Source organism: Trachymyrmex cornetzi, unplaced genomic scaffold (assembly GCF_001594075.2).
Source record: "Trachymyrmex cornetzi isolate Tcor2-1 unplaced genomic scaffold, Tcor1.1 scaffold646, whole genome shotgun sequence".
Taxonomy (NCBI): Eukaryota; Metazoa; Arthropoda; class Insecta; order Hymenoptera; family Formicidae; genus Trachymyrmex; species Trachymyrmex cornetzi.
In genome coordinates, this window is record NW_017299966.1 from 333,706 (window position 1) to 354,183 (window position 20,478).

Sequence of the window (20,478 nt, forward strand, 5' to 3'; positions counted from 1 at the left end):
CGATTGTGCGTCCTTTGCTCGCAGCGATAGCTGGCCTCAGATAGCGTGCTATGAAGTTTGCAACTCGTTCAATTATTTTTCCACGGTGAAACTGAGTATATCTACATAAACATGTGCATGCTGCGTCTGCGTTGCATGTACGCAAATTTGAATTGTCATGCCTCTCGTAAACGTGAACGTGACATGAGATTAGGCACGGAAATAATATCCTCCATCCATAGCCAGCGTGTTCCTCCTGCTTGCGGATTTCGCCTGCTATCCTCTATATTCTTTTGTGGAAGAAGAATGGCCAGTAAAAAAATGCGCGGGGGATGGAGGAAGGAGCGATATGCTGCCTCTTGGTCTTCGAAGCGGTTCGCTTACCTTTCTAAGGTATGTCATAAGTTCGAGAGTAAGTAATCCGTGCGCGTAGCGGATTGTGTTCCCTTGGCCAGCCAAGCGAATAGTGTGGATTTTTCGTTGATCTGTCGCATGCAGCATGTACAAAGTCCGTGTGAGTTGTGTAAAGGTAGTAGAATTCGATTCTCTGCTCGCGTTAAGGGACTTGTTTAATTGATCTTTCTAGTGTGTGTTGGAAACACACTATATCTCAATAAGATTTTTCATACTCTAGTTTTACCATTTGACAACGCAGAAAGAAAGATTTTCTCGAGTTTTGACGTTTATGAAAAAAGTTCTTTTCTAATCAGTTATGGATCTCTCGTATCCAAAATGCGACTTACAATGCGCGACGTATCTAACGTTATTGTAAAGAGGTAAAGTTGTACGTTGATTTGACGGTCGCAAAAAAGTCAATTTTTTGAAAGATAACAATAAACATTCTGAAGGAATATACGAATTCAGAGACGTGTGCTGTCTCCTCTCGATTCTTATTCTTCACACGTGCGATTCTGCAGTTTTCAGTGCTCGCTTTGTATTCCGAAAAAATCAGCGGGAAAACTTTTTTCGATCTGAAACGCAAACTTCTCGTCTTGTCGTAAACTCCTCGCATTTCCGATTCCATCTTTCGCAAATGTTTCCGCGGCATTGTAAAATTTCACCTTCCTCTTATGATTAAAGTTTCTCTCGAGGATAGCTCGAGGAAACAGATCGGATATTGCGCGATGCGATCGAGAAAACATCCTCGGAGTACTGTCGGAGTATTCTCTCATACCCGAGGACGGAAAATATATGTATGTATAATTATAATTATCGTTAGCGTCCCTCTTGGTCGACCCTGACACATTGTATTGCTCACTTAAACAATATTCGGCGGAAAGCACGGCGGAAATCCTTATTGAAGACTGTGTAAATGAAGGGATTCAACGCCGAGTTGGTGTAGCCGAGCCAGAAAGCGATTACGAAGGCCTGCGAGGGTATCTCGAAATCAGGAAAGAGTGGCTTGACGATATAAAGAACGAAGAAGGGCAACCAACAAGCGATAAAGCTGCCCATTATGAAACCCAGTATCATCGTGGCGCGCTTTTCCTTCTTCCTCGCCAGTCTCCTCTTCTCTCTCTCCGGATCGCGCTGCTTCATCTTCCCGTCGGACTCGTCCTTGCCCGCGTGACGGCTCACATCAGCGTGTTCCCTCTTCGACTTACCTACGTGCTTACGGCCGAAGATCGGCTGGCACAGTCGCAGCTTCAGTGGTTTCACCACCGCGCATCTCGACACCACCCCACTGTCCGACGACGAGGGATCGAACTCGGACACCATGTCGACGTCGATGCCAACGCTGGGCGCTCGGCATCGCGCCACCACCGTTGCCGCCGCCGCCGCCGCCGCCGTCGCCGATGCCGATGCTGGTACATTCTGACCTCCTGTCTGTCCGTCCCCGTTCACCGACAGGGTCGCTTTCAGGTTGCTCTTCTGCGCCGGTACCGGTATACTCTGCACCTACGACAAAATACGTAGTTACCCTACATAAGTATCACGTTAAACGTCAACTTTTCTTACGTCATTTTTTTCTTTTTTATAATCGTCAAGTATAAATCTGATATTTTTAATTACTCTGGTAGAAATAAGTTTTTTCTTTTTAGGAAAGTTGAATGGAAAATTATCTCTCGCTTGAGGTAAATGTAGTGTTAAAATTAAACTTAAATAGGCAATCATCAAGTAATCGCTTCACATTTTATGCACGTGCATATTATGCGATGTAACAGTCGCCGTATCAGCACTGTCAGCGCTGCGTGGGCATATTACTTTGCCAGAACAGGTTCTTTGCAACTTTCTAGATACGCAATATTATAAACTGTTAGTTTTGAGATAAGATTTTGAATATGCAGTAAATTTGTGAAACATGTTGAAAATTAATTCACTGCGAAAGTAAAAAATTCCCACAAAAAAATTTCTCAACAATCATATTTTGAATTTTTATACGAAATAAAAGTTAATTTAAAATTTATCTGGAAATTTACTAAAACACGATAAACGTAATAGAATATTATAATATTTTATATTATAGGTGTTGTAATATTCTGAATTGTAAAGTGTCAAGAGCAAATTATTATTATTCATCTCCCAACTCCTTTCTTTGTTAATCAGTTGTACATGTAAATTTCTTTAAATCTCAGAAATCTGATAAAATTGCACGTTACGTGCGTCAATTCTTATACGTACATGCGACGTATGATTTTCATACGAATGGGCAAGATTATCACGAGACTCTTTGATATGCAGCTGTTATATATACGAAGCCCGAGGTAACAAAGGCGGGCGTGTTCTTGCGCTCAAGTTTGAACGAGAATTCGTATAATTGCGCGACAGTCGGAATGGGAAACTCATCCCCGTGCAATTATCTCCCTGTCTCGGTATAAAACTGTATTTTCGTACGTAATTACAAACGCGACTTCGCTCAGTCATACGAATTTTCCTCGGTGTGCACCGCTGCATAATCTTGACAAACGAATGGACTCTCCAATCTTCTTTTGTAACGAGATTTAACGCTTAACACAAAAAGCGATTTATTCTCCGCAATGTATTGACATAAGGGAATGCTTCACGCAGTTTAAAGGCTGTACTATTGAATGAAACAAAACGGATATGCGAAACGGTTCATGTTCTTTCATTGGATTGGAAGCAGTGCATATTCATTTGCCGTAATACGAGTTATCCTATATAAATATTATTCAATAGAGTGTCGATAAAGTTACTAACGCATTAGTAACTCTGCGCAATTATAAACCTAACCTAATCTATCATCGTACAAGCGCATATACATATGTATGTATGAATATTGACTGACGTATCTCGACAGACAATATCTCCATGTCGTCAAAGAGAGGAGAGAGAGAGAGAGAGAGAGAGAGCGCGTGCGTGTGCGTGTCATATATTAATTTTATAATGTTTGACGTAAAGCAATACGATTGTCATTGGTAGAATATTCTCGATACGCGAGTTTCAATTTATCAAGATATCGATGTATAGTTTACGAAAAGCGATAAAAGACTATAATCTGATGGAATATGACAAGAGACATTCGTATTTAGATCGATTGATCGCATATCGTGGATATCCTGATCCACGATAGTGATACTGCTGCCGTATTATACCCTCTTTCGCTGGGATCTTTGTCCAATTCGGCTCCACGAACTGTATTCCGAATACGAAATATCTGATTCCGAAGATTTACTCTGGTTCTATTTTTACATGAGGTTTATACGAGATATTGACGATATGTGATGAGAGTAATGGTGAATGACCAGTTGGTATGTCCGTACAAAAAAAAGAAAGATATTCTCTAAATTCGAACATTTCCTTGATTCTTAAAATGTACGCTTATCAGATGGTTACCTTGCATATTAATTACGTGATTACATATTACAAAAATAAAAGTAAAATAGTTTAATAGATATTAAATTTGAGATTGTTACTTACTAAATTAAAATCGTCAATCGTAATTCAAAATCATAATATCGAGAAAGAGTTACACCCTCTAAAGTTAATTATTTTATTAGAGATTAAGTTAGAAGCACCTATCGCGCAAAGGCATCTCGTAAGTCTCGTATGAAAAAATTTCTGGAATTTGAAAAACGAAACTAAATACCGTGCAAAGTATAATTGATTTCGGGATACAAATTACTACAATACTTTTATAATATTTTCATAAAATTATTTTATGAAACTATATAACATCTACTATATACATAGACTATAATAACTTCTGATATTTCCCGATATAATTTAATTTCAAATTTCAAGTCGCAGAAATATCTGTCGCAAAAAGTATTGTTGAAATGGTTCGAAATTGTACCTTGAGCGTATCCTTCTCTTCCATTGGTATGCTAGTGCCTCCGCCAGGATCAGCTTCCGACGTGCTGACGTCACTAGCGAAGTCACACGTGACAATCGGTATCTGGACCGGCTGGTTCTCGATCGTGGCAACATTTTCCATAACTGATCCCGGAGGCTTCTTAGTGTCGGTTGCCGGTGTGCTCTGAGTGAAACTGGTCTGCCTGATGTCAGGCGATTCCGGCGGTACCACACGTGGACGGGGCTGCTTCCGGATGCCGCGACGCGCGCGAGCCTTGGCAGCGAAGTATATACGTATGTACACAAAGACCATGATGCAGGATGGGATGTAAAAGCTGCCCAGAGCAGAGTAAAGGACATACCCGATGTCCGCCGATAGCTGAAACAAACAAAAGCGGATTCTTCATATTTCAATGCTTTTGCATTTTCTGACACAACAATTGATATTCATTTTAATGTTTATACTTGTATTTTTCTATCTCTAACTTTTTCCAATCAGAAAAATTTCTTTCAACCATAGCCCTGTTTAATATACATATAACATTTATTACAGAGACAAAAGAAAAACAGCTGCGCGCGAATAATTAGTTAACTCTATCCACTTTTACATTCTTGTTACTATACGTAAGTATATTTCAAGATTAACAGATGTACTTCATTATCGCTTTATATATCGGTCAACGTTTAACGAATTTGCTGGTTATATGGGTCAATTGATTTTCTGTTGTCATTCGCACGATATGTTCGATATCTGTAAGTGGGTGCAGTAATTCTTCGAAATAAATCCCCCGTTTTGGAAAGCACTCTATAACTTTGGCGCTCTATTTCTGAGAAGATCTGATTTCGATGTCGAGAATGCACAACACTTTTATAGCGGCGTTCAGAATGTGCTTAACTAGGTTTACGCCGCCGCTCCCGCGCCGGTATGTCCTGTATACGTGCAACGAACTACGTTACAATCTCGCTTTAAGAACCTCGCGCACGTCCGTCGAGCGTGAATATGAGTGCTAGAATTTAATTTTACTCCTCTCTCTCTCTCTCTTAATTCACGATGCAACGTGCGGTCGCGCGTATAACGCAGGCTTAAACTATATTCAAATTTATGTCGCCGCATAACTCGCGTGCGAATGCGTTTCCAAGCATGCCTTTAACTTTACATGCACTAATATGATTACTGTTAGTAAGTGCAGTACAGCCTTAGTATCTGAGAAGTAAACTCGGTAGCGCGCGTTACTTGGCTAATATCTCTCGTCACGTCGAATTACGAATGTGCGATTAAGCGTAAGCGAGTGATTTGTATTAAATGTGCACAGTACAATTATATATTATATAATATACATATAAAGAAAAGAACCTAATGTGTATAAAGTACTTATAACATCTGTATACAAGCATCATACTTTTACATTATATTAGCATATTTATAAATTATTTTCTAAAATTAATATTAAAGTTGATATGGAAACTTGTAAATTTTTTCTATAAATACATATGTATTGTGTCATTTCTCGAGAAAATGTAGAGAAAATCAAGAAGTGTAATATCTTTGAATGAGAGTGCTATTTCATGCACACTTTTTGCTAAAGCTTTTAGTTTTGTCTATGCTTTTAGCAGAATATTCACTTACAATTCATCCTTGAATTGTGCTGTATAATGGGCTCAGAAAGGACAGACTTCCATTAGGGGAGAAACAGATTCAGAAAATTTTACCTCGTAACTAGGTTAATTAGGTAATTTTAATATAAGAATTTACTTATACTCTCTTAATATTCGTTCACGTTCCTTTTTATCTCGTTCCAAGATACATGCCGCAGAATATTGATGTAAATAACGTAAATGTTGATAGTCGTGCACATGTTTTTCCAGGATTTAATTAAAGCATTTGTATTGCTCCACACACAGTAAATTTATTCGTTTATCAGCTTTATATCATAACAATAAATTGTATTTTGTGTATAGAGACATGCAAAGTGCATTAAATAATCAACGTTAAAGAATCAAATTAAATAGACTTAAAAACCAAATGATTTAATTTAGTACTTGATAGATTCGTCAGGTATTAATTTCTTAGAATCACTCGTGAAAAGCGGAAATTAAACGACCGTGGCATGAATTTAAATTCTTAATAGACACTTAAACTCTCTGCGTTCTTATTCCACTGCTTTTCATTATTTCCTCTCTTTCTCGCATCTTTTGTATATATCTTGGCAACAAAATGCTCTCTTATTGCGACAAGAAATTTTCAAAGATGCACCAGGTGTAGGACCACGGGCGCAAATGCGCAAGATAATGAGCAATTTCTTCAGCAATATATGATTTATATATATTTATAAAAGCGCGAAAGTCAAGCAGCTTATTTGTCAGTACACCATCGCGAAAATATAGATTTGTCTTTGTCTTCTTATGTTAAGACTGATACAAGTTTGCAAAATACTTTTAATCATCAGACCACTCTGTGAAGGAAAAAGTGTTTATTTTTAGAAAAAGTTCTTCATGCGTAAAAGTTTTAGCTGACATAGACAGTTTAAATTGTTAACAAGATAATTATCTTAAATCTCAACCATTAATTTAAAAAATTCTTGAAAAACATTTTTTCTCTTCTCCATGAAGTTATTAATTATTGTATTTTCTAAAAAGTTATATCTTATTAAACAGAATCTTATTAAAATAAAAGTGTTTAAGAAAAGAATATTCATTATATAGTTTTCTTACTAATAATAATAGGCAATATAACCGACGATATATGTAAAACCTAGGCGAATTATTTCTCCACTTTAAAAGAATTCTCTCCATTTGGGCATGGAATTGAAGAGCAAGCTGGAGAGCCGTCGAGGCAAGTAATCCGATGTCATTTTCGTCGAATAAAAATTATTCACGCTTTCCATCGTTCGCGAGATTTGCGCATTTACATTTTGATGATCTATCAGAGTAAAAAAAAGATTCATTGTGATTCAGCAAGAATTCCAAACCAATAATCTTCTTGTCGCATAGCCGAGCCACTAATACAAACTTGAATACACACGAAATAACGAACAATCCTACGAATGAAAATTCATGAAAATATGAATAGTAAGGATGGCCTGAGTGGAAACGAACCGTATGTAGCCAGACAATGCGGACTGAAAGCGAAATTCGTCGGAAAAGCCATCAGAAATCTGTGAAACGTTCCCAAGGGAGATACCTGTGCGACAATACATTGTTTCGTTGACGGAAAAACAAAAATAGTGTGCTGATACTGTAATTGGATCATGAAATTATGTCGAATGTCAAAGATACATATAAGCCCAGGAATTTCTCATCGTAAGATAAAAAGATTGCCGAGAGGATTGCCGATTGCTTTAAACTTTAGACAAACATAGAATAAGTATTCATATTATGAGTACTTATAGGTGGACAATCAAGAACATGTTTCGGGTGTTTGCACGTATTAATCTAAGATTGCAAGTATGAATTTGCGTATTATCTATCTTGTTAATAATCTATACTGTTAGTAAGATAAAACATTACCTTGGAAGATGATAGGTAAGTTTCTTCCGTGGATTATTTAATTAGATATAAAATTCGAGATATTAATTAAATAATCCACGGAAATTGTTGAAAAGGAATCTTAAAAAGAGAAACGAGAGAGAGAGAGAGAAGATAAAAAATGATTCAGCACGTTTTCCATTCAATTTATGCGTAATCTTTGTCATTCTTATCTGACGTCTTAACCGTATGTATACAACACTGTTGGAAATGCTTCCTTTACATGTAAATGAAGTTCGTGGTTATGAACGAAATTAAAAGTAATGAATGATTTAACTGAAAACTAAGTTACAGTAGTTACTTAAATGTAATGAACGTGTATATTAAATTTCATAAAATTTTACGAAAAGTACATTAAATTTCATAAAATTTCATGAAAAATATATTAAATTTGATGACATGTACACAAATATACTTTTCAGTTATAAATACATTAAATCTAATGTAATGTCACGAAAAAATTAAATTCAAATTGTGTAACTTAAAAATATATTAAATTTCATGAAATTTGTAACAGTGTACATTAAAAGTTAATGAAATTTAAAAACATTGTTAAAAGTGATTATATGCCGAAACACACATCACTTGCGTGTAAATATACGGCGCGTGTGCTTGTGATAAATTGATTGTCTTTCAGTTTTGTGCGTTCTTGTGGCAGAAAGAGGATGATAGGATAAATGAGGTTAGAAATAACCGGTGCGAAAAGCAAGAAAAAAATGAGGGCATTAAAAGCGGGCAAGTACTTCATTTCTGAATGGAAAGTAGAAAGATTGGAGAATTGTTCCAGTATATTACGCCCTTCGACTTTTTTTTTCTAAGAGCTTTGGAATTCCTCGCTCCAGTATGAGTAAAATAATAAACGAATATCGATTACTGTGACTTCAAGATATTATATTACTAAAGAGGAAACGTTTTTTTAAATATATTGATGTATCTAGACAAATAATAACGCGTTAGACAAAATCAATCATCTATTCTATTAAAAGAAATTCTGCCAAATAAGCAATAGGATGCATCGATCGTTGTATAGACAAGAGATATTGCTCTCTTTATTTAACTTAAAAATAAACAGGTGCCAATTTGCGCCCGATATATGAAACATGCAGCCAAAAAGAATTGACTTATCGGCGCTCCATATATATGCATATCGAACGTTTTGGAATGTTAAAGGTTAAAGGCGTGCAATTTTGAAGCGGAGTTGCAAACGCCCATTCGTCCTACTTCCTTTATGCTTGCCGGACGTTGTATAATTAGGATTGGATGGAAAATTGGGGCAAGTGGTGCACTATGGAAGCTTCTTCTCGTTTGCATTGGTTGACTACAATGTCAAGGGCAAGTTGATATGCAAAGCGATTAATGTCGCTTGGCTTGGAGTAGGAAAGGGAGAAATAGTGTTTGTACACCATGTCGCTCTCTTATATTTGTATTAGTTTGTTCTACTACATCACAAAAACGTGCTATTCACCGAAGTCTAGGCACGTTCATGTTCCATAGAATCTGGTATGCACAACATATATTAGTGAAAAACACTAAATTCTACCTTTATGCCGCGCGTTACGCTGACAATGAGAGTGTAATAGCTATACCGTTTGCAAAACTACACAAACGTTCAATTTCGGTAAACGAAGAATATTCTTGTTCGTTCTCTCAAATAATTTCATTTTCTGGTTCAATTAAAATTTTTCTCTTCTTATCCATTTCGATTCTCTTATTTTACCTTTTCTTATTCACTTATTCTCTCATTCACTTTCTTTCATCAACATTCCTTTTAATTTCGTTCTCGGTATACGCGTCCGTGTATAGCACACTATTTCTCTCCGTTTCTCGTAATTGCTTTTTTAAGCTAACGTCATGTCGAGGGGGAGGGAACGAGAAGGATTGTGCATTATGCTTTCAGCTCATAAATCTTCGTCAGCTGGTATATTGAACGAGCGAGTATATGTGTAACTGGAAGATTACGTTTTCGGAAAGTGTATTAATGTGGGATCGTTAACGTAAATATGTCACCCGTATACAAGTTAATGTGAAGTTTATACCTTTTGTTCCTCTATCCGTAAATGTTTACATCAATTATAAAAAATTCTTCTTTTTACTCTTTCTCTCTGACATTACTAACAAAAGACGTTTATTAGTGGCGTTTAATTAATTAATGACTCATTTCATTGAATTATCAACTACTCTCTCGAGGATCAGAGAGCTTGAGTTTATTCTTAGCATTATGCATTTTCATTTCCAATATTGAGAAAAAATATAATTAAAAAATATTCAATTTATCATTATAATTAAAACTATGTAAATATAAAATTTAACGTAACCTAGAGTGAAATAAATGTTTTCGAAATATGACATATTTGTTTTGTATTGTAGACTTACATTAACAATGAAAAAGTTATATTTTTACATCTACCATACAATAATGTAATTTTTTTAGTTTTGGAATTTTAGTTTCAATATTGGTTAATAGTTTATTTTAAAGATTAAGGATTCATCAAGATAGCGTTTCTCTCTTACGCTTGGAAGTCCATTACTTTGACACTTCGATTGATACTCCCTTTGTGAAGCGGTCATTGAGACGCCAGGACGTCTAGTCGACGCGACGTCGACGCTAACGCTAGCAAGATCGAATGAAGATGTAAATGAAGAAATTAATTTCGGTTCGTGACACACGGGCGATGATAGCAGAAATGTAATAGCAATACAGTGTACATTGCATGCCACGATGCGGACATTGCGGTGTACTGTGATATATGACGTTGAATTTGATATTTTACACGTTTCGCTAGATGGATGTAAATATAAACGTCTTTAATGTGATCTTTAATTTTATATCGAATTTCTTGAGTCTTTTTTCTTTGTTATTTAATAATCTATTATTTTTTTTTATAAAACTGCAACATCATCATCAAGATTTTTTCTACATAAAAAGTAAACAAATTGAATTGTAAAATATTGACTTTCTTATATTATTATTTAATCAAGTAATATTTAGCAATAAATCGATTAATGCTTTGTACAACAAATGCTTTTTACTGCGTTTTACTGATTTGTAAACAAAGCCGTAGTGATAAAAGCCGTAGTTATAAAAGAATTTCAATGTTCTCTGTGAATATAAAAATAATGAAATGACGTAAAAACATGGACACACGGTGACACGTAATTAAGATCAAGAATATTCGCATTGCTTGAGAAGGAACTTACGGATGTCGGCGAGGAGAAAAAAGTTCCGGTGTACGATTGTATCGAGAAAATTACGTGCTTTGTAAAAAAAAGGAGAGAAAAAGAACCTACGCGGTGAGAAATAATCAATGGCACTGTCAGAAAAAGATGAAAAGTTTTTGATATTGGAGTCGGTACGGTAACAAAAAGAACAGTTTGACAGAGAGAGAGGATAGACTGCTGATAGATAAAACGCATCGAATAAGACCACGTATAATAATATATACGAGTATATGAGACCTGAATTTCGATTATTCCCTCCGTTTCCATGTAAGGATGCCCCTTTCGAGTATGTGTCTTTCCCTATTTTTTTTTTACTTTTCTTTTTTTAATACGGCAAGACGTTATGAGGTGGCGAAATATCTAAGTAACGATGGAAGTGAGAATATGAAATGGCATGGAAATATATGGTTCGCCATTTTATCTTTACGAGAAGTGTCATATCGCTTGAAATGGAAGCTGTAACTTTGGTATTGCCTGGCATTGAGTAAACGAGCGACAAGGTACGTTTCGAATAATACCCAAATCTCGTCGAGTCGTATGTTTGGCGACGGTGCTGCAATATCGCTATATCATCGTATAATGTCGCGTGCCTGTTTAAATATTTATATGTTTATCACTGGAAGCGACAATCATAATCTCCAATATCAACATCGAGCAATGAATTTTATATCTTATTCTCGACGGAAATTACATATTTCAAAAAATCATTTTTTTAGCACATGTATATTAAAAACTTTTTGCTACAATAACTTTATGTCGATTTTATCGTATATAGTATATACTATATAGATTGTTGTAATGATAAAAATTTATGCAATTCGCAAAAGCGGATTTAACCAGATCATCGTAATAGTATCACTGCGGGGATATCTCGAGTTTTTTAAATTATCTTTTAAAACGTTTTACGTAAAAATGTTATTAAAAAAATTTATATTTCAAAGTTTTATTTTTCTAAATTTGCACAAATTATGCTAAATTCAAACAAATATGAAAGAAAAATATTCTCTTTAAAGTTATTTCTAACTGTGCTTCAAGTGTCGCGTAATTCAGGTCTCTAAATTATGCGGAGTTTCCGTATTCTCATTTTTATTTTCCGGCTTATTATGCAAGTAGTAATTAATCTTAATAAAAGTATTTCCTGTTAGCTAATTTGTTGATCTGATTGTGCAAGGCAACGTTGCTGTTGCATTTATAGTTAATAAGACTTGCTCTCAGTAACTACAGATTTTATATTTTATTCAAATGTATTCTGCTGCTCTCTCGCGCATTTGCTTAATTCAATACAGTTCTCTGTACACTAATCATTCTATGGTCTTTTATGCAAATAAGGTATGAGTTAATCATTGAATTTTTTCAAAATTACGTAAAAATTATTCTTAAAATAAACGAATAAAAATATAATAAATAGTGAATTTAATATATTGTCACACATAAAATATCTTTTTTCTTTTAATAATCTTTTCTATGAGGACGGCTTTTATGAGAATTAAAAGTGTATATCATCCGGCGCTGTGATATAATAAAGGTATAAATTTAGAGATACGAGAACGAGAACATATGAGAGAGAGAGAGGGGGGGGGGGGGGGGGGGATGGGAAAAAACATTTTTCGTCAGTAATTGTTGGAAAATGTTGCCTATTATGACAATTATAACAGGAAAGATACTTTTTGATATTTTCCGCGTATATATTTTGTTTTTATTCACACGTTTTGTACCATTATACAACATACCTATACATGTAAATTGAGTTTTCAATATACCTCTGTACATGCATATGCAAAATATCAGAATATGAGGTTGCGAATAAATTATCGTACGACAGTTAAGAACAGAAATGCCATGCAATGGGGAGCAATAAAGGTATATGAGATTCCTTGATTTGAGAGTCAACGAAAATCGAGAGAAGAGAGCGCAATGTCGTATGTCCAAGATTGAAACACTAAATCTTGATGAGAGAGCAATCTCGCGGAGCGCGAAAAAAAGTGGATTGGATCGAAAGTCATATTTGCTGACACAACACACGCAGCCCGCGCATATATGACGGCAACATTTCTCTCATATTATCGTTAATTATATCTATCAAGAGGTTTAATTCATTTTGTAAAATATTAATTAATTGGAGGGAGTGGTTGAGGTATACCGCAGATCATTTTATGGCGCTTGTCAAATAAATTAGTTTCGAAGTGCTATGTGCACATATCAAATGTATTACATGTGTTACTTTATACAAATGTAGGTACATACATGTTAATTTGACATATGCGGCTTTTCCACTTAACATTATTTGTGCAACATTAACATTGTTTGTTTAATTGAAGTCTAATAATTGCTCAGAAACTTTTTGGATAATCGTGGGAGAATTAATGTCGACTATTTAGAGGAAAAAGACCTTCGATGCTCGACAGATTTGCCCACCACAGACTTGTAATGATTATTCTTTTTTTCTTGACTTGAATTTGATGTGGTGGATCCCTGCTGTAGAGTTTATCAGGGAATTGTGGTCGGCTCGATTTGCCGGCGGGTGGCAGCAATTTCAATTCTACTAGGAATACACCGCGATCGCGGTACGTCGCGGAGAACAATGGTCCCGGTCCCGAAGGAGAAAAATAAGACGCGGCTACCAGACCAGAGTGGAGAAACGAAGGCAATAGATACTACGGCGCAGCCATGTTGTTCCAAGGATGGGGGAAGAGAAAAGAACAAGAACGAGAAATGGGGTGAGAAATGGATTGTGAAGGCTGTGGATGAAAGGAGGTGAAGCAGTTAGGGAAAAACGGCGCGACAGCAGGGATATCGTCGCGACGAAAAGCGAGTTTCGAGATGAAACGCGACGACACGGTGAGATGATGAAAAGCGGGAAGAGAGAGAGAGAGAGAGAGAGAGAGAGAGAGAGAGAGAGAGAGAGAGAGAGAGAGAAAGAGTGGCTCTTTCTTCTTCACTTTCCTAAGCGAGCCTCGATTCAAAGGAGAATTTAATTTATGCAAATTTATAATGCGCGAGCACTTTGCGGTTTACCCGGTGAAAACCGGTTCAGCGCCAGCGGCTGGGATTCATCGTCGCGTTCGCTCGAACTCGGCGATGGCGATGGCGACGCGACGCGACGCGACGCGACGCGACGCGCGACGTTTTTCATTCCGAAAACGAATGGTGCTGGGAAAATGGTGACGATGGAGAGCGTTGATACGTGCCGCGGCATACCACCGGGCTTAAAGTGTCCGCCGCATTATCGCGAAGATGCGGCCGACCGCTTCAGGCATGCATGACCACGTAAGCGGGATGTGGGTACCGTACCGACTTCGCTGCATTCGTCTCGTTTCTCGCTCCACTTCCATTAATTTCCGTATTGTCGGGAAAAAAGGATGGAACGCGACAGAATGTGCGAGCGCTACAGTGTCCTTATGAGATTTATTACGATGGCTCTCTTATTCACGCTGTTTTAGATTTAATTTCAAGCTCGAATTCGTTGGTCGCAATGAATTAGCAGAAGCTACATTCTTGTTGCACCCGCGAAATTCATGTTGTTTAGCGGTAACAGTTGTCAATTGCTTTCTCACGCTTCCGTAATGTCGCGTTCAATTGGTTGACTATTGTTGGAAATTGTTTCAATTTGCAATAGCGATTGGAACGAGTAATTTGCAGTGCTGTCATGTATAGTTGTTTGAGGTCTCGTATTTGTGTTTAAACTTGTCGTATATATTATACTCATAATGGATAAGGGCTACTTATTCTATTTTTAACTATGTTTTTTTGAATAAATATATATTTTCAAGTTACACATCCACATGCACATTTGTTTCTATATCATGATACTAACGAAAACGAATTTATATAAAATTTTTGGCTAGTTTTATAGAAATAAAAATGTTAGGTGATATTGTAGGTAGCAGTAGTTGAAAACTACGTGAATTCTGCTAACTTGGGTAATTTTCTCCCATATTTTCTCTACACCTTTTTCTATGAGAAACTTGGAGACTCTCTCTCTCTCTTAAATAGCTTTTCTTTCCTTTTACGATTTCAAATCCATCTTGTATATTTGCTCTCAGCTCAAAACAATTTTCATATCCTTTAATCTGAAAAAATTATTAATTTTATAACATTTTAGAAGCTTAAACTAACGTGTATTTGTCCTTTGAATTAAGCATAAGAAAAAAATATATTCAAGAGCTACTCCATTCTATAAACGATATAGATATTTATTAACTTGGAATGTTTATAAAATAAATTATAAGCTATGGCGATATAAAAGTATAAAGTACAAATAGAAATATTAAAAATTGCATTCGATATCAAATAATCTTTTATTTTTGCGCAAATATTATTTTATTTTATTTTAAATGAGGGCTTTTCATTATATTAGTATTTATTCAATTCTTGCATAAAGCTATAGTAATACAATATAATAAAATTTCTGACATGAGTGCATTAGAAGTGACACGTTAATGGTATTGTTTGTAAAATTTTTACGTGATAGCAATAAAAACACAGAATACTTTGAAAAAAACTGAGAAATAAAACTTCGCATGCAGTTTCATAGTTGATTCTTGAACGTGAGTAAATTCTCTAGAGTAGTTAGACTACAGTGGACAGCTCACCAGAATTGTTCATTTAGATTACTTTTTAAGAAATCAAATTAATTTCTTTTCGCATATAATTATGCAGCAATAAATTTGCTATATTTTCAGATATTGAAATAAATTATTTACTTATCTGATAAATAAACATATTTATATAATTTAGTGAAGAGATAGTATTAACAATATTAGCATTACTTAACTAACAAAAGTGTAATTATTTTTATGAATTACAGTTGATATTATTTTTATAATATCATACATATTTTTTATATATTTATTAGTGAAAATGACTTGAAGTAAAAATGAAAGTCTTAATTAAGAAAATATTTAAAAATAATTTTTTTAAATAAATCTTATACAATATAGAAGATTTTAACAAGTGAATTTGAGAATCGAGAACCAGTTTCGACTTTTTCTCCGCTATATCTCAAAAACTAAGATATAAAATAATGTTTTATACAAAAGTTTTACAATAAAATTGCCTCTATTTATTCAGTGATATTTTTTTAGAATATTTATTTAAAAACTTTTTTTGAAAATTTCGAATAATAATTATTTTTTAAAAATATTATTAACGCAAATGAATACAGCTAATTTTGTTATAAAACTTTTGTGTAAAACATTTTTTGATATCTCGAATAGTTTTCGAGATATAATGGAAAAAGCTGAAAACCGCTTTATACATAAGGGGTGATTTCACTCCAAACCGTTTTTTTGGCCACAACTGATATTTTCTAAATTCATCTCTTTATGTAAGCTATAAGTACACAAAGTTTCATTAAAATCAGAATTTAACACCTCGCGAGGTTCTCTTGTAAGTTCACATTCCTTTACATGGATATCTTTTCATAGCCTTACATACAATATATTTATAGCAAACACAAAGTATGACTTTTATTTTGCATCCAATATAAATGTATATAACCTTATACGTATCACATAACGTAATTGCTGCATCTCTCGTTTTATTTACAATTATTTTCTGCACGTGTACACAAGTTTACTTTGCGTAGGTTCCGGTGTCTCGATAGCTTGACTCATCCTATGATTTATGTATGACAGCTCTGTCATAAGGTGCTCGCAAAATTAACTTGTTTGAAAAGGGTACCAAATGAAGGTATGTGACATTTTACTGTCGCACATTTTTGTTTCATATTTTCGGGATTTGTTCTAACTGCATATATGAGACTAAAGATTGACAATAGCACTGTATTATACAACAATATCAAAGAGAGAGGGGGGGGGGGAGAGAGAGAGAGAGAGAGAGAGAGAGAGAATTTAGATTTGATTCATACAGAATAAAATAAACATTTATTACATTGTGGGAATAATTGATTGAAAGCGCATATAAATAATGCAAATAGTACATTACAACAATTATAATTACGAATGATGATTTATAATACAATTGTTTTTATTTATGTATGTGTATTATTTATGCAAACAATACAATTATTTATGTAAAGGAGTATACGTGATTTTTTCATTCTAATAAATTTTAGCACAGTTTGAAAAAGTAGAAATAAAAATTTATAAATTGAAATAAAACTAAAAATACGATACTTAGCAACTTTATCTTTCACATGATATTTTTCGTATTTTCCATCGTCGTTTTTTGAGTTTGTAATATCCTTTTTACTGACGTCTTTTCGTTCTTTTTGTTCGTCACGTCCGTCTCATTCATTTTTTTCTTTCTTTATTTTTGTATTTAAACAGCATCTTTCATTGTTTTTTTTGTGAACATCTCTTGACCACCATATTTTCAATATAATGCCCCTTTTTTCTTTTTTCCTTGCTTTTATCCGTTCATATGAAATGTTTTCGGCTGGTCCATTTTGCTATTTCAAACTACTATTCTCTGAATGGATTTCCCAGTTATATGTCTTATTTCTTGAAGTTTTTCTCTTTCTATGTTGTTAATTTTTAACTTGTTCTGTACATCTAAAGAATCTCTATCCTTTTATCAAAGCATAATCCTTTTACCAAAGTGGATACAAGAAAACAAAGTATACAATAAGAAAAGATATGCTTTTATCGTATACAATTCTAACATTAATCTACAGCATGCATGAAAATATCCGTTCATATATAAATAATTCATATTTGAACATTGTTATTTCTACTTTATCTCTTTCATTTTCGTTTCCGCTTTATTTCTCTCTCTCTCTCATTCTTTTCATTGTAAGTTTCATTTTTTTATTATTCTATTTATCTCTTAAAGATGCTCGCGCGAATAAACTACTTTTGAAGAATGGAACGTAGGGGAAACCGGAGTCGGTTATCACAATTTTTGATTAGTGATTTTTAGAAAAAAGTGAATGCCTGATTTTGAAATATAAGTTATAATATACCTACAATCCTTTAGGTATTAAAAAAATATTACGTGAATTTATTATATCGTAAAAATAAGTTATTTAATTTTAAATAAAGCTGCAAAAATGTAACAATTAATCCCGTGTTCTGGGTTGATTGTCACATATTCTAGGATTGGCAGTAGCATATTTGTTATGGACAATATACAAAATACAATTTTTATCTTAATATCAGTTCTATATTTTAAGAAATAATAGTAATTATGGTATTAATATATATATACAAATAAAATAGTTATTTTAATCATAAAATATTATTAGTAATTTGTTTTTGTACCGTAGTTTCTATATGAAAAATGAAAAAACATATATATAAAATATAATATATTTGTAAGTATATTCTCTAAAAATGTGTTCTTTAAAGATATTAAAATTATAGTTGTCACCTAATCTCATCTCATTTTGATTGGTCAATCTACACCCCACATAGCCATTTCTAATAAAAAGGATTATATTCACAAACTTTGTCAGGATAATGATTAATTAATTGTAGCAAGGATCTTCTAAGACATGTCGTTTTCTATGAATACAGGGATATCGCGATTAATAATGCTAGAGACTTGTCAGACAACAAAATAGGCGATAAGAAAAATTTTCCTACTAACTTTATTTTCTTAAAAATCACTATAAATAATATATACAACGCTTGTGGTGCAAATCATTTTACACAACAGATTAATATTATATCAGTTATCTACAGTAAAAAAAAAAGAGATTTTTCTGCTATGTTCTGTTTGAGTTATAAGCATTTTAACAATCAACCCCGTACGACAACTAGTCCCGGTCTCCCCTACACTTTCATCCGAGAGTGAATTTGTCAGGGGAATATAAAAGAGGACTTAAGCGAAATTTAGTAGCAAATCATTCAATTATTTTACCATTTCGAAGGCAGTGCCGTTATTTCCTACCGCAATTATTAAAAGTCAGTGTTAAATAGCTCTTGATATCATTCGATATATCATTTATTAGTACTACTTAATAAAAATGTTGTCACATTTTAATGTAATATGATTATTGACGTACTACTAACAATATATATATACAATATACAATATACAACACATTAACATTATTATGAAAAATATACTGTATGTTACCTTTATAAACACTTTTTTCTGCAATATGAAAAATTTTAAAAATACGTTGGTACGACGATTTAATGAAAAACGCGTTAATGAATAAGGCGTTAGTAAATTGGAGAATGATGATTTCGGAGCCACATGAAAGTGACTACAGAATTTCATCGGGAATGCGTAATGATTCACATGGAAAAGCGAGTAATATATTAAATTTATGAGGGACTACATACAGAATAATAAATGAGGCAGATATGCTGCATATTTTAACGACCAAAATGAAATTACCTTTGATATATTTCTGAAACCTAAATCCTAAGACCCTAATATAATTTGAGCTTTTCTTTCGTATTAATCCAAAATTGGAGAAACGCGCGACAAAAAACCTGATTTGCTACTATACGACATCAGCTGATTTTTTATAAGATAGATTATGGTGTACATTATAGATTTAAAAAGGAATAAAATAACATAATATTAGTCAAACTTGCAGTATTAAAAAAATAAAATTTTTGATTAGAATTTTAATATAACATTAACTTTTTTTTTAAAGTGTCAAATATTGCAAAAAGCCATTTTTTTCACATATTAAATGTCAATTATTTCGGAAATCTGACGTTCTGAGGTGCGTTTTAAAACTTGACTCTGTCACCGAATGTTGAACAAGAAAAAATATACTCGGAGTTGACAGAGTCGACCCTTGGAGGGTTTACGGCACCACAGGTGTGTTTTCAACCTTGAAAAATTTATAAGAAACACCTTGTATGGTTCCAAGTAACTTTTTGTTGTAAACTAGTGTTATAATAATTTAAGTTTAATAATAGTAACAGAATAAGTTTAACATTTTATAAAAGCTATTAAGTATTATAAAAGATATTAATAATTTTTCGTATCTCTTCAAATTTCTCATCTGAAAATTTTCTGTAGCTAGGAAAATAATTTTCATATTACGATAATATAATATCATACGCGCATCATTGTTTGAATAATGAAATATGAAGTAGATTTCTCATGTCTCACGCACCGTTTATTTGGATTGAAAATATTCCTATGATAAATATGTGAAAGGTTTAGCTGCAATGCACAAATGTATTATTAGCGAACATATTTCGAGTATTACTAATATATATAATCGTACACATAGGTAGGTACATATTTGTTAATATGAAAACAAATGGAGAAAGCATATTGTATTAAAACTTGATTTAATAACTTAATAAAACGAACTGATTGAAGAAAAATAAAATTAATATTTTGCAGGCTAATTTTATTGGAACGTTCAGCCAGCATTATTTCGCACCATAAATATGGTCGATGATTTTACACAATAGAAATACAGAATTAAATCTTAAATATGCGGTAGAAATTTATTTCGTAAAGTTACAATAATTTCCTGCGCTTTAATTTTAATTATAAACGAAAGAGAAAGCATTCGATGTGACAGCGTGGATACGACAGTATTGTTGTCTCGTTGGAACT

At 33.8% G+C, this 20,478-nt stretch overlaps 1 protein-coding gene and 1 long non-coding RNA gene across 2 annotated transcripts in view; one reads left to right on the forward strand and one right to left on the reverse strand.

Annotated features, from left to right (window-relative positions):
* Nucleotides 1-703: 703 nt before the first annotated feature.
* The window catches only part of Octalpha2R (alpha2-adrenergic-like octopamine receptor), a 98,142-nt gene continuing 78,367 nt past the window's right edge, over nucleotides 704-20,478 (reverse strand). Inside the window, exons 2-3 of the mRNA XM_018516796.1 lie at nucleotides 4,235-4,612; nucleotides 704-1,878 (exon numbers count right to left, since the gene is read on the reverse strand). Coding sequence (XP_018372298.1) covers nucleotides 1,234-1,878; nucleotides 4,235-4,612 — 1,023 coding nt within the window. The 3' untranslated portion in view covers nucleotides 704-1,233. The remainder of the gene's footprint in view (nucleotides 1,879-4,234; nucleotides 4,613-20,478) is intronic.
* LOC108767101 (uncharacterized) lies at nucleotides 16,288-17,801 on the forward strand. The gene is made up of 3 exons (XR_001940415.1): nucleotides 16,288-16,365; nucleotides 16,565-16,668; nucleotides 17,773-17,801. It is a non-coding gene; the product is annotated as an uncharacterized LOC108767101 (long non-coding RNA).